Raw genomic sequence first — 16,048 nt, forward strand, 5'->3', positions numbered from 1 at the left:
TTTAAAACCTTGTAGGGATCCGGATCAACGCGTATCGGAACATCCTAATTGCTGCGCAAATATCCCCTAAAATGCACGTCATTTTATTTGCTAGTTTCGCTGGTGTAAGCGGGACGTATGGCTTTTATCCCAAAAGTAGTTTTTAAATTGTTGTGTAATGTTTCGAAATACCAAGAAAATCTAGGTAAGTACATGTTCAAACCATATGTACATAGTGCTAAATCGGCTGAATATTGTTTGTTCTATAACATTGACTATTCCGAGATGTGCAATTATGTGGGATAAGCAAAAGAAAATATGTGTTGCCACTGGAATTTTACAGCAAAAATTGTAGACGAACTTTAACCCAAATAGTGCAACGATTTCACATATTTCTTTGGATGATACCCTGAACACGTCGTTAGTCTCTTAAATCACACGATGTTTATTAGGGTAGACTTTTGGTTAGCTTTATTAGATGTTCAGAGACTCGCGTTTGAGCTAGGCCAACATTACAACATCTGCTTTCAGCCAACGTGGCAAGAACGGCAAAGCTAGGATTGATTGGCTTACATTATTGCTAAAAAGGGACGCTTCTATTGATCCATTGTTATGATGCGAACAGCCGTGGTCAATGTATAATCTTCAATAAAGCAACAGTGGGCATGTTTTACAGGCAATCCGCGTAAAGTACGAATTTGAAGCACGTATTATATGGAGAAGAGTTGAAGGTAAATAATACTTCGAACATGCATGAAATATTGTTGGCTCTTATAATAACTTTTGTTTCCGTATCAACTTATACTTAGGAAGCGTTTAAATCTTCCCTGAGCAAATTGATAACAAAACGCAAATGATTATAAAAAATAATTATTTTAAGAGCAAATGTACGGAATGGTGTACGATTCGATGCAGTGCATTCAGTACTCAGAAAAAGCAGACTTGTAACTTATAGCCTAAAAGACGAATTTCGTATCATCTTACCATGGTTTCTACTACACTGATTGTTAACTTTCATGTATTACCATCTTTTGGTTATATGGGTTTCACTACATACAAGGAAGAATTAAGCGTAGACTGGCAGTGCAGTTTTCCCGTATAAGTTGCTAAACATTTCTAAAATATGTTTTTAGACCATGCTCGCTTCCACAGAAGTGTCTAGATATTGACTAGAACTAAATATATGTTATTCCTTTTTCCATCATAAAAAACAGAACAGAAAACAGAAAAAAATATTTTGTGATTTTAAATTTATTTTCATGCACATATTTGGAGCATGAATATTAATGTAAAATTAAGTTCCAGCAAATACACACAATTTGTCGTGCTTTTTTCAGCGATATTTATTGTAATTTTACACGTTGATTGGAAATTACAGTTTCATTAAACGGCAAACCAATGCTCTTGAATGTATTTTTAATCCCATATTGCTGTAAAATAAATGACATGTAATATTACACGAACGAAAGTGTAAAATCATATGCTTTCTGATGCTCTCATTGAGTGCATCGAGTTCAACTTAATTTTCAATCAAATTTTTGATTCAAGCTTTGTATGAATACATTCGTATTGATTTACATGTCGTTTAATTTTCATTATTTTTTGGTGTGTAGATTATTGTAAATACCTTGAAAAAGTAGCTATTAAAATACCACCATGGTGTCAAAACCTATTGAAATGGATATGCTTAACATCGTACACCGAGCAAAAAGCATCTGAGAATTTCATAAGTCTCGGCATATGAACCAGCCTTCTGACGATGCCATCGAATGCTTTAGAATGTCATAGGCAGGTTTATAAATTCATTTATCTTTATTCATGCACTCCATAGACATACAAATAATGTATTTCATGAAACAGTCTTATGATTTTGCTCCACTATATGTGTTTAAGAATTTCATAAATTTTTCTCATGAAACCCATATGAGATCTGTTATTGATTCTATAAAATTATATTTTGTTTTTCATAAACGTCACTTTTGTGAAAAGTTCATAATTGTTTCTTATGAATTCAGAACTGGCCTGGACGGCTAAAAGAGCTAATAGTTTCAGGCCAGGTATTTTTGGTTACCGCTGTTTGAAACAAAATAAGTGAGAATTTTAGTCAAATAGCAACAAAATTTAAAATAATTGTTTTTTATATTATTCAATAAATTACTGTGAGGATTAAATCAGTTTCCATGGTTATGATTCTTACAGAAGATATCCGATATTTTGAAATGAAATAAGTTGTGCATATAATTAGTGTCTGACACGTATTTTATAATTATCAAAATCATTTGAGAAGTAAGAATCATTATCATTCAGTTGTCAAGTCCAGTTTCCCAGTTGTCTAAGCCCAGTTCCCCAGGAAATATTGACGAAGCGTTGCTCATTATGTACAAATTTTAATATTTAATGGGAGTTTTCTCTTCAATCTTCTGAAGGGATCTACACTTGGCGGTTCATTTGTCCCGAATTTAGTTCTATAAGATGACCACACGAATGAACTCATTAAGAATGACGTTCATGTTTTACAATTCTCGGTGGTTTGTTTACTTTGTCAGCTGCGTGAGTTCGAGTGCAACAGGTGCCCAACTGTTACATTCAAACTCACGTAAGTTCCATGTACAAACCACCGATTATTGTCAAACGAAGTTCATCCGGCTCATTTTGAGGTTATGTCAGTTGGTGTAAAACCTAATATCCTCTAAAGGGTGATTTTTACTGTTGATTTTTTGTCTACTAAAAAGGCTCCAAAAATACCATATGTTCTATTTTTTATATAAATGCACAATAATATCCATAAAAAAACTTATGCCATTCATTCGATCATTGATGAATTTCATAAGACAGTTCTATGGAAATCATTATTACTACTATGTTTTCTGCTTATAAATGTCAGCAATATTCATAAATGGGCACCTTTGGTGTTCATTCGGACATTTTCATAAATTTCATTTTATTTATGAAAATAATAAGAGATGGATTTGGAAAATTTCCCCTCCAAATGATAAGACAGACTTATAAAATCCATTTAAAATCCTTATGTCTGAAAGTCATAACACGTATTTATGGAAATTAAAAGTAAATTTTGCTCGGTGCAGGTTTAGAGCATAGAGGTGGCCAAAAAATTACGTTTGCCACTCTATACGCACTTCCGGAAGCCTTGGTGGACATGGCCAAAAAAACGTCAACAATTTCTTAGTCGCACATACTAACAGTTTCCTTTTGAACAACATTAAACCTCACCTTCTAATTGGAACAAATCGACAAGAAAGAGGAAGCGAAATGTGTGCAACAAGGTCATGATAAGTGGTTGAAACGAAAAGTGAAACAAGTAACATTACGAAGGTTTTTTTTCGTATAGTGTATCAGCAAAACAACCGGTGAACAGAAATATTCCAACATTTCGACGACGACTGATTGAAGAAGAGGAAACGAAAAGGGTGATAGATAAATTGCATGAATGCGATTGGGAATGCAACCACAAACGAAACCAATGCGAACATTATAAAGGCAACACAAAATGATGAAGCGATCAAGTTTAATCCATTTAGCTTTTCTGATGATGTGAAGGTTATCGGGTCTTGTTTCCATCGGTGCAGGTATGGAAAAACAAAATTTCACAAATAACGTGTCGACAAAACCCATTAGAATACAGTGATGTTAAATGATTGAGGGGTTTCAAATTTACTTATTCTGAAACAATAGAAAGATTTCTGCAGCTTCGCAGTATAATTCCATTTTTTTAATGGTGTATGTTTATGATATTTTGATGTGATATATTTAGCATTCATTCATAAATGACGTAACATTATATGGTCAAGGTTCCGAAAATGGCAACTACAGGCGAAAACTTTTTAAATTAAATTTTGCGTCAAACTGTTTTTTCCCGTATGTATATAACATCTAATATTTAACAATATGAATGGTGAGCCCCAAAGTCCTTATATAGGAAGGTCCTAGCAATTTAGGGTGTTCCAAAATGACATCATGTTAAAAAAGTCATCGGGCTCACTTCTTAAATGAAAGGTTAGGGTATCAGGACCACTTTCTTCTTCGGAGTGAATTTGCTAAAATGCTTCCTACTGGTGGCGAATTTGGATTTTTAGAAAAATGGGCCGATCTTGGGTAAAATTTCAAATTCATCCTTGTTGAAGTGCTCCTGAACTGTCTTAGATTTTTTTCAGCATTTTTTTTTTATTTTTCTGGTGATCAAAATGGAGAAGTTTGGTTAGTTAGTTTGTATAAATTGTGGATTATAAGAGCGACAGAGCCTTTAAAACTTAGTAAAAAGCATAATTTTTGATGTTTTTCATTAGTTTTTCTTCAAAACTGGGTATCTACAAAATTTTAAAAGCATAGAAAACACTTCAAATAGTTGAGCCAAATATAGGGACGTATTTTTGATGAAGAAAGTGTATAGCTACAGCTAGTGGGGTATGAGTTATTTAAGTTTTTGCTAGATAACCTTTTGACATTTTATGCCATTCATAAAAAATAACACTGGCATTTTCTTCTTGTCTTTAGTACATCAGAATCGGTTTTTATGAGCATTTGACGATTTTTTTTTTTTAAATATTTAGTATATTAATAACCACCTAGTGGGGTTGAAAATCATGAAAATTAAACAAATATTTTGTATATAAAGTCTCATTCCTATGTTAGGTACCTTAGAGTGAAAAAAATCCAGAAGGGTGGGGTGAATGTTGAAAAACTGATCCTTACGTTTTAGATCACACATTTCCGAAATAGTCAATTTTGAAGGTTTTGTATTTTCGAAAAAGTTTTACTACAGAATAGAACGCATCTTGTGGTACAATAATTTGGTGAATAAGCCTCCAAGAAGTAATTATGGATAATAAACTTTTCTAAAAATAATTAGAGACTTGGCATCATTAGTAAAGTAATCATTATTTTTATAATTGATGGTACAAAAAATCATCAAATTCTCAAGACAAACAGAAAACGCCGTTTTAAATCATTTTCCTTTTATTTTCGAAAAAACAATATGTGGTCTAAGGACATTTGAATTGTTTTATTTTTTGGAACATTATTATTTTTGATGAATTGCTAAAAATGTCGAAGGTTATATAACAAAAACTTATATAACTAGTACCCCTTTTACCGTGGCTATACACTTTCTTCAACAAAATTAGGCTCCTTTATTCGGCTGAACTATTTGAAGTGCTCTCTATACTTTTAAAAATTTGTAGATACCCAGTTTTGAAGAAAAACTAATGAAAAACACCAAAAATTACACTTTATACTAAGTTTTAGTGGCTCAGCTGCTCTTATACTTCAAAATTTGTACTAACTAATCAAACTTCTCCATTTTGAACTCCAGAAAAATAAAAAAATGCTGAAAAAAATCTAAGACAGTTCAGAAGCACTTCAACAAGCATGAATTTGAAATTTTACCCAAAATCGGCCCATTTTTCGAAAAATCAAAATTCGCCACCAGTAGGGAGCGTTGTAGCAAATTCACTCCGAAGATGAAAGTGGTCCTGATACCCTAACCTTTCATTTAAGAAGTGAGCCCGATGACTTTTTGGTAATTGTTCCGAATCGCGGCTTTTTCGAAAAGAGGGTTAATTTCTTTTGGAAATGGTTCTAAATGGCCTATTTTATAACAAGCAACGAAAAAAATTTGGGGGGAAAGCTTTAAAGTAGTTTAAACTGGAAAAATAAGTTGTTCCCACTTACCTTTCTAACAATGGCATTGCTCATGAGAAAGTGACGTTAAGGGTGAAGGTAGTGTGATGCGGCTTTGCCGCATTGTCGAGTCCAAGGATTCGAAGCGGCGCAAAGCCGCTGAGAAACCGACGGACGAGGTGATTTTGATCTTACTATCGAAGGGTGCAATCAAACCTGTAATCCACTCGTTTGCCCGGTATACTCAAACATAGGGGCTATCCCTAGTTTAAGTCCGACTGAGCGGCAGCGAAGTTGGACAGCATGACAAAAAGCGATGAATGAAGCGATGTGGCGTAGCCACATTCGGCACTGACAACATTTTATTTTTTGTAAATAAATACTATTGTTACTAAATAAAACATTGTCAATGCCTAATGTGGCTACGCCACATCGCTTTTTGTCATGCCATTAGAACCATTTCCAAAAGAAATGGTTCTAAATAGGCCATTTAGAACCATTTCCAAAAGAAATTAACCCTCTTTTCGAAAAAGCCGCGATTCGGAACAATTACCGACTTTTTTAACATGATGGCATTTTGGGACACCCTACCTAGCATGCGTCAAAACGAAAACTGCCTCTGTGACAGTTTCTAAGGCAAATGGTAGCGTCTAAGTCATCAATACTGCATTTTATAGGCTCTCTGTTTAAAGGGACCTTTTTAAAGGGACTTTGGGTGAGCCCAAAAAATCCATATCTGTCATTTATTAAAGTTTGTTGATGCTTCTTGCATAACCTGAAAAAAACTAAAAGACCGTAAGGAGATAAAAGAGTAAACAAAATGCATATTTTCAACTTTTTGCCTGGAATGACATTTTTCCATCGTATTCTAATTTGAATTACTATATATTGCCCGAAAATTTTAAATGAAAGTGAATCATTGCTTTTTTTAATTGTGAAGTAATGAAAAACAAATAACTTGTAATGTGACAGATCAAAAATTCGACACCAACTTTTAACTATTTTACAATTAAAAGTAAATTAGAACTAATTAACTGAAAGATATGAGAACACCATTCAATAGAAAATTTTCTCACCATTCCAATGGAACCAAAAGATTTGAAATTGCGAAATATACTTTTCGAGTTGAAGGTGTTTTATGATAAATAAGTTTTCACACAAAAAGTTCAAAACTCTGCAACGATTCGATGGTATGTGTAGAACGATTTTTTCTCCAAATATGACAGTCAATCACCCTGTATGCTACCGGTTCCTTCGTCGAATTACGAGCCGATTTAAGCACTATTTACACCTATCCGATCCGATTCAGTGACGGTTCAGTACCATGCACGGACACTAATATTCCTTTATACATTTAATCCTTTCATGCACAACTTTTTTCTAGTGCATGTAGGGTTTCAAAGCTATTTTTCCTTGAAAACGGTGGGGTCAAGAAACACGAAAAGCCTTTTTTCATAAAGATAGGTGCTTTCCTCGCAGTGCTAGAAGCTGTTCAATTTATAGCTTCCAATGCTCAATACAATTCTACTAAATATTTACAATATTCAAATTGCGTAGAAAACGTAGTCGAAGATAGTCTAAATTGATATGTTTTATCAGTTTTCAATAACATTGCATGAAGATAAATCATTTTCCGTCGTCCACGTAAACTGTTCCTGGCAGCACTGCTTCATCGGAATCCAATCAGACTACATTCAATAACTTCAGTTTTAGAGCTGATTCTTGTAACTGGTTATACTCAAATGCAAGGGAATAGTCACATTTGGCCTGCGTTAAGCCAAATCGAGCTAAGCGCCATAATTTTTTTCGTGTATTTTTCGCACCAAAATTCAAAGTCAAAGTCAAAGAACACTTGCTTGCTTTCGTTTGCTATTTGAGCTCCCAAAACATAATAGATCTTAGAGTTCCTGGTGTTACATTGGATGTTAAAGCGATTTTGGATAAAGTACCTCAAAATGGCGCTTGGTCCTCTTTGGCTTAACACAGGCCATTTATTAGCCTTACTTGTTTTTGTGAGAAAATCTCGCCTCAATCAAAAGCTATAACTGTTTATAAACTTTGTTGTCCTCAAACAACATGGGCATGAATAAATGCGAGCAATCTCATTTCACCTGCACGGCACTGTCCCGGGCCAGAGCAGCCGTTTTTACAGATTTTAAGTGCAAATACAGATCTAGTACAGAATACAGATTTATTACAGATTTCAAAACACCAATACGGATTTATACAGATCTTATAAAAATTTGATTTGTGCGCATATAAAAAGTTTTCGTCGGACTTTACGACTTTGTGTCAGTAAAATGAAAACGTTTTTTTCATAGTGGAACTTGTTGATCCGGTGCCCGCCCCAGTAAGAAACCTTATTTTGACATCTTGTAAAAACCTGTTCAACGTTCAAAATTATCCTGCTAAATGATTTTTGTTAAGCGATTTTCCCGTATCGAGAAGTCTTGTCAAAAATAAATTTCTGCACTTCTATCTGTTTCGCTTATTTTATATCATGCTTCATTTTCAAACGCTTGCGTTTCAGTTCAAGTTTCAAGTTTTGTGCTTCGTAGCTGAACATAAATTTAAACTAATATTTTACTTCCGAGTTGCTTTGAGTAAACCAAGGTTTATTGTATGCAAGCTTGTATGAAAAAGTCGTTTCGAAATGGTTCCATAATGTCGCCCCAGTGTTTCGTTGTTGCCAAAGTCTAAGGAAGTTCCAGCATGGAAAGAAAAAAAATTAGCGTGGCCGAAGGTTCATAACCGATTTCGTCCACAGAAACACCTAAGCACACTGCTGAGCAACGTTAGTTGTATAATTGATTAATTAATTATTGACCGTATAGGAGCTTGCTATGGAACATATATATTTTAAATTCGCAATTTCTCAGAATGTTCAGTGTGCGACGATAATCTGCCACAGGAAACTGCCAGTCAAAAGCTTCGACGTCTTGATCTGGTCTGCGGTGATTCATCAAAAGTTCACAAGTTGTCACCAGCTCGAAAACCGTTTCAGTGCAGCAAAGTTAGTTCTGTTCATATTTTTCGTGTACTATTTCAAATCAATTATTATAAAAGTTATTGCGTTGGTTGCTACGTTTTATGTAGGGGACCTATCTTCAACTATGCAAATCGCATTTTATTCTGTTATTTTTTAGGTATTTGTCCCAATTCGGATGTCAACGATGATTTGATATCAGAAGCAAGTAGTAGCTCTGATTGTGACGATCTTCGTAGGTCAGCTTAGATATTGTTTTTTTAATATTCCAAATTATGATACCACTAAACATATCTGCCATTTTATTTGTTGATATTTTTTTGTGATTAGGATATAAAAATACTTGAAATCCTTTAAGGTGTTGTCTGCAAAGTATAAAGCCGAAATTTTTATAATTTTTTTTTTTGAGTTTGTCAATCGCTTCACCACATAAATCTTGAGCGTTTTTTTCAAAACGTCATATCTGCAATGAGTTACTCTCTTTGTTTACTTTCTCTTTCGATTTTTACGGCGTCACTATAACACTTTTCACTTATTTTACAGTACAGATCGAAAGACGGTGGTTTTAAATAGCATATTATGCAAAGAGTTGAGGGATAAATGTTAAAATGACCGAATTATTAACAGAAGAGAAAGTAAACAAAGAGAGTCATTGCAGATGACGTTTTGAAAAAACGCTCAAGAAATATCTCCATTTGTGTTGAAATATTGTAATCAAATGTATCAAGTTGACCTTTATTATAGATATAATCCACACTTCAGTTTCCTTTTTATTTACCGACCTATTCGTAGTATTGGACTTACAAAAATGTAATCTAATATGTACATCGAAAACATTTTAGAATATTTGAATCATAAAATGTTATAATATTTCTTCATTAGCGGGTCTTACACGTTCAATACTTTCACGGATTGATATAATTCCCATAAAAACGTCAATCTATGGTTGTCACCCCTCCGGGTTTCACCTGGAGACTTCGGTTTTCGGGAGCTTTGTTTGACTAACCCTTCGTTTTGAGGTGGCGATGGGGATTTTACCAAACATTGCTGATTTCGTTCGCAAACCAATGAAAATGAAAAACAAATCAAATTTACTGCAAAATAAGAAAAGTAATATTTCGCTATATGCTACAATTGAAATTTCGCATCCCATTACGTCGATTAAAATGGTGTAAAAAGTTTTTTTTTGCTGCAATTTTACCAAATCACTTCACTGTTGGTGGTGCTTATCGACAGCTGCACCAAGGTAGGCAGATTTGTTCTAATTCAACTGACTAGGTCAACATCAAATGAATTTTTCCGATGTTGTTGCTACTCCTGCAGCAACTTTTAACTGTTGGCTAGGAACGTGAGTTTTGCCCCTTTGTTGGGGACCTCTGATGATGAATATCCAACACCACATAGTGCTACCCATGTGATGCCGCCGCCCTGCCTCCTTTGCTCTTCTTTTCCTGTTAGTTGTGAAGGAGAGCAATGGTCGGTCGAATTATCCACCACAGCGAGAATGGCTGGCGCTTTTGTATTCTGGGTACTTAGCCTGGGAAGTGAAATACTACACCTTATTGAACCGTCAAAACCGTTTTTAAAATGCAAAAAATGTACAGCTTTCTTCTAACGCCATGGAAGAGCGGTACGCAATAAGTTTGGCAAAAAACAACACTACAGTGATTTTGAGACAATTTTGGTAATGAAAGAGTAAATGTTTTGCTCTTTTTAGACCATTAGGTAATAAAAAGCGATGCTCTAAATGTCGAGCAATCGCATTGATTTCAATTTTTGTCTAGTTTCACTCATAATCTACCATCCCCCAGGTTAGTGAAAATCTCCGGGTCAAAGCCGCTCCAAAAGTGGCAACCCTACGTCAATCCCATTTGAGTTCACATCGTCAATCCAACGGTTTTTCCGCTACACGATCATTACTTTTGTCAGTACTCTATTGACAAAAATATTGAAAATGCAAGGGTGGCTATTAAAAAGACAAACTTATTATATCAAATGAAACAATTTTAGTTTTAATAGTTTTGTTATATTTCCGATATTATTGAAAATTATTATTTAATAATTTTAATAGATAAATCTTTTTCTGCACGTAAAAGCCAAAACTGTAAATGGTAGATTATAATAAATATTGAGAAATTTAATAATATCGTTTTCGCTTGAAGCGAAACTCAGTCGGTTAAAACTGACCCTAACTGATGTCAAAATGTATGAACTGTATATTGGGGTTAAAACCTGACTCAGTTTCGGGGTCAAACAAAAACCTTATTAGAAATACAAAAAGATAGCATCGAACTATGTAGTAGGTCAATCGAAACGAGCGAAAAGATCGACACAAAAGTATTGCGTGTCTTGGGAGACTAAACTAAAATGGCTAGCTTCTAGTTCGAGATTCAAATTTTGCATACTAGTGATCTAGTAAAACATGCTCACATTTCACTGGAAAAGCAGATAGCAGTGAGCAGAAATATGGAAGAATTTTGGGATCCTTCCAAAAATATTAAAGATGCGGAAATCCAAATCTGTGCCTCGGCCTCCCAAATTAACTAATCTTCCACTGATGTAGAGGATTTTGTAAAACTCGCTAAAACTGTTTTCAGTGACAGCAAAATTGCTAGTACCAACATGTTCCTTAAACGAACTAAGGCCTCTGCGATTATGAAACATGTTCTTGGTGAAACACATGATGAAGAGTTAAGGGCATGATGAATTATCCGTTCAGTCTGTTAATAGATGAGTCTACAGACATATCGGCGTAGAAAGCACTTGTTTTAATGGTGAGAATCCAAACTTGGGAGAAAGATGAATGGTGCTAGTTACTAACGAGGAGAATCCGAAACACTAAAACAAAAAACCATACTTTATGTAAGGTCTTCTGTCCTAATGCACAACAAATTTGGCTTTGTCCAAAATTTTCCCAATATTGCATAACTTAAAGTACCTTATCCAACGGAAGAGCTCGACTGAGTCGAATCTCTCGTTTTGTCATTGACAACACTAAGTGCGAATGAGATGTAAAACTCAAAAAGTTTAAAGTACCTATTCTTTGGGTTGTTTTATTTTCCGTGTAGATTATTTCGAGATAGATAATACTACAGTAATGACCCGATTTTATCAACCTACGATTTTATCAGCCCCCAATTTTGTGTACCCCCGAAAATTTAAACTAAATGATCAGAAAGGGTTATGAGGCCATATCTAGGGGCTAAAGAAGAATATTTTAAGAGCTTCGGTTTATTAACAACAAAGAATATGTTCCGATTTTGTCAATGTTTCCGTTTTATTAGCCTAAATTTCACCAAGGGGTTGATAAAAATTTCACCAAAGGGTTCATAAAAACGGGTCTTCACTGTATTCGAATATTATTAAACTTTTTACCTGTCATAATGGTGACCTGAATCGTCTTTTTACTCGTGATAGGTTAATAGACCTTTTTTCGACAATAGTTATTTAGGCTAGTTTGACAGCAAACCCCCAAAGGTTTTTTTTAATAAAACAAATATAATATACGTTATTATATAACTCCCATACTATGGTAATCCAGGAGAAGATTCAGGAACTTCTAACAGTTGCTACAGAATTTTATTAAAGAAAAGTTGAGTTTCGTGACATGAGTAATATAATTTTTGTATTCTAGTAGTGCTCTATAGCTCCGAATGAGTGTAGTAAGTTTATCTGGTCATATACCGCTGTAGTGCAAAAAAGAGATACACAGTTTGATTGAGTCTAATACCAACTACACCGGTGTTGTGCACTGTCAAAAACAAAAATGCCATTAGTGCCAGTGTACAAGAAATTCCAAAATTTTCAATTCAGTATCTTACTGCATAACTTTGTGAATGCATTATAAATTCATGCTGTCGTCTAACGTACCTGAGTGTTTTCTATAAACGGTCATTCGAATGTCCATCAAGTGGTCGAGCTGAGTGGCGATAAGCGAACCTCTCGATAAGAGCAATTTTTGAATCATTCAATTTCCAAAATAATCAAATATGACTCATCTACAAATCGTGGATGCTCTAAATTATGTTGTGATTATGATGATGAATATACAGGGTACATGCTGATTTGCAGATATGGTTATCTTTTTATATACATTTTAACCACGAACACAACTCATTCAATCAAATTATTAAATTTGCCGCAGTAAGAATCCGTACCACATATAATATTATCATGTTCAAGCATTTCCGAAAGTGTGAATGCTACATGCAATTTCGGCCGCACAATTTCACCGAATGTTCCCAATACAAGCAATCCTTTTGTGAATTATTTTGCGTAAGCCTCGTTACAGACAAACAAAATCTCTACTCACATGCGGGTGTTTCCTCCATTGTTTACTACTTCGGTTAGCAACTATGAAAATATCAAGATTACAGGAGCAAAAGCAGAAAAATATTAACAAACTACGACCGAAAATCCCACTTTTTGAACTCCGGCCAACTACACAAAACGCACAATAGATTCAAGTTTTTAGTCGCGTTTGACGTGTATAGCGGACCCTACACGAGCAGAAATATTGACAATAAATCATATATTGATCAATATATTGATTGTGTAAGGTCATCTTGAAAATATTGATTCTGTAGAATTTAAATGGGATTGATGGATTGAAGCAGTTTTGTCAATATATTTATTGACAATATTTCTGTCTCGTGTAGGGTCCGCTTATGACGTATGCAGCGGATGGCAGCTGTCAACGCTTAGAAAGAATATTCAGAACTGCAAAATGAAAACCTGACATTCGGCATGGGTTACACCAAATTTCTAGTCTAACATTTGAAAAAAGCCAAACTGCATAATGTAAACATCAAATTTTCATGTTTTTCATTAAAAAATATCTACCACAACACGTACATAACGCAACATTTGATTATGAAGAAGTTTGATAACGATTTTAAAACAATTTATAAAAGCGCCTAATTTAACTGGACCGCTTTTTAGTTGTACCTGCACTAGTTGGACCAAGGAGTTTTATTCTCAGGTGATACGATCCTCAAAAACGCCGATCAGCCATGTTGCTTTTAGAATTGTTTACTAGTTCTCTCCATATGTTTGCTTAGAGCATGTTCAGGAGTGTTTCAGTTTTTGATTCAAAATTTTGACAGTTCTATTATATAAAACTGAAAATTTCAAAACTAGAACTTGCTGTCCTCAGCAGCAGTTTTGGCGGATGTTCTATTCAGTTTAAAATCCATGTTACGCCGTGCTTTCAGCGTCACTGCATTCAAATTTATTTTTCCCCAGTCTATCGGGTCTAAGTGTCTGTGCTGAAAACTTTGCATGTATTTGAAACACAGTTCTAAACGTATTTTAAAATCAACAACAAATAGAACAGCGTCGTATAACAGTTTTAAATTTTGAAACAAAACTGTTCGAATTTATAAAACAAAACGCTCTGCTGGGGATGTGAATGTTTCAGTTCCAGTTCTACTTTGAAACTCCTATACAAAATAAAACGCTCCTGAACATGCCCTTAGTTTTCAGGCGGTAAACAATGTTGTTCGCTGTCATTTTTCTTCCCCGCAGTATGCTGCACGCTTACCCCACCCTTTCCCTAGTTACTGCCAATGACGAATCACCTTAGAACTCTAAGCATCTTGAGTTGGGCCATTGTCCAACTAGAAAGCATCTTAACACGTCAAACTCACTTTGACAATCAAACTGACAACAATTAGAGATGTGGACAGATGCATTTGTGGTCCAACTAGCGAATCAAATTCGTTAGTATAACTGATTGTAAAAGGCTTATACTGCCGTTCTACGCCCAATTGTCCCATGTTGCAAAACTGGCAACTGAGAAAAACGCGATTGAAGATGAAAATTGTATTAGCCATCTGGAGGGATACGGTGTAACAAATAAAGCTTTATTGTCCAAAATTACGTTCATGGCAATCGTTTTCATTATAATCAGTCCAGTTTTTTATTATAGAGATTCAATTAACGTTAGTTTTTAAGAAAAATGTTAAGTGGGACTGTTATGCCGAGAAATCGAGCGGAAACCGGAAAGTTCTACGCATATCAGTCCCATAACGATCTATGTAAATGATGCTCATAACTCATTTTTTTACAAAAGTGTATGTCGTGAGTTTTTCTGTTACTCGGGAGATTTGTTGCTTTATCAAAATTGGACATAGGGTAAAGTACCTATTTTTACACTATTTAGAAGGGTACCTCACAAGATCATTAATTACTCTGCCTACACTCGATGGAGTGCATTAATTTGGCATTCACAACCTTGCTTCGTTCTTAAGAACCAATCTAATGACACAAATGGCCTAAAAACAATGAAATGCCAGTGTTTGATCGCAACTAAAGTTCCAATCGAGTGCTCCAATTGTCGCCCTACCATTTGATCCAGTTTGTTGAACAAAGATAGCAAACGCTGCACTAACCAATGGCTTCAAATGGGTAGCGTGATAATAGAAACATTGCGAAAATAGGCTCATTATCCTAGATGCGTTCGCCATGTTATGCAAGCGACGATAGTAATGAAGAGCTTTACAGGATTGTTCTCACTGCTGTAATTAATATTGCCACTGCCATTTTTAATGATCCTGTATTTTTCCATCATTTTTTTCAGTGCCCGACATCTAGCGTAATGTACTTCTTAACTAAACGCTACGTAATTATTTTTTTATTGCGCACTTTTTTGGGATTTTTGTTAGTGGGACAATTATGCGTAGAATATCAACAATGGGACAAACAGACTTGGTATTTTTTCACGAAGTCTTCGAACAAACTTTATGATTTGGATGTGTTTTCTGAAAATATACATCAAAAAGGACTGTTTGGTTAAAAAAAGTGAAAATGACCAAAAAGCAACATGGGACAATTATGCGTAGAACGGCAGTATAGCAGCAGCACAACACTTACTCGATGAATTGATCGAAACTACAATTGCTCCAATCCCAACTCTCGACAAACATATGATTACGGCTTAAAACCCAACTGTCAAAATTCATATGGTTGTCGAAAACATTTCCATAATTTACATACAGGGCCGGAAAATATTTCACCGAAAATCAGCTAACAAATTTCACTTTACTGAGTTATCAGTTTCTAAATTTGCTGATTATACGGCTGTTGGGAAATTGCTGAGCCGAATTGAGTGTGAAGGTATGGAAGGAAGAAATTAGAACTGCTAGAAGCAGTAAACCGCTACTGTCTCCATGTATTCACGGACTGAAATATAAGGTCTCGCTCTACCATATTGACGTAGGACTTACGTCTTTCTTTACTATACTGGGTGTCATTTCAAAATTTTCAAAACGGATGCGTTACGTACACTTTGAACTCTAATAACTTTTCTCCTACTAAAGGAATTACTAATTTTGTTTCATAAATCGAAAGGAAAATGTTCAACGCTTGCTATTGATACCTTGTTTGCTATGTAAAACTTGTTTAAAAAGTTCAAAAACTACTTTTAATGCGAATCAACATTAATGC

At 34.8% G+C, this 16,048-nt stretch overlaps 1 protein-coding gene across 1 annotated transcript in view; it reads right to left on the minus strand.

The window, feature by feature from the left end:
• The window catches only part of LOC131689963 (tumor protein D52), a 32,797-nt gene extending 19,696 nt beyond the window's left edge, over positions 1–13,101 (minus strand). The window contains exon 1 of the mRNA XM_058975382.1: positions 12,915–13,101. Within this exon, the coding sequence (XP_058831365.1) occupies positions 12,915–12,933 (19 nt within the window). The 5' untranslated portion in view covers positions 12,934–13,101. The remainder of the gene's footprint in view (positions 1–12,914) is intronic.
• Between the last annotated feature and the right edge of the window lie 2,947 nt (positions 13,102–16,048).

The sequence above is a fragment of the Topomyia yanbarensis genome, chromosome 3 (genome assembly GCF_030247195.1).
Source record: "Topomyia yanbarensis strain Yona2022 chromosome 3, ASM3024719v1, whole genome shotgun sequence".
In the NCBI taxonomy this organism is placed as follows: domain Eukaryota; kingdom Metazoa; phylum Arthropoda; class Insecta; order Diptera; family Culicidae; genus Topomyia; species Topomyia yanbarensis.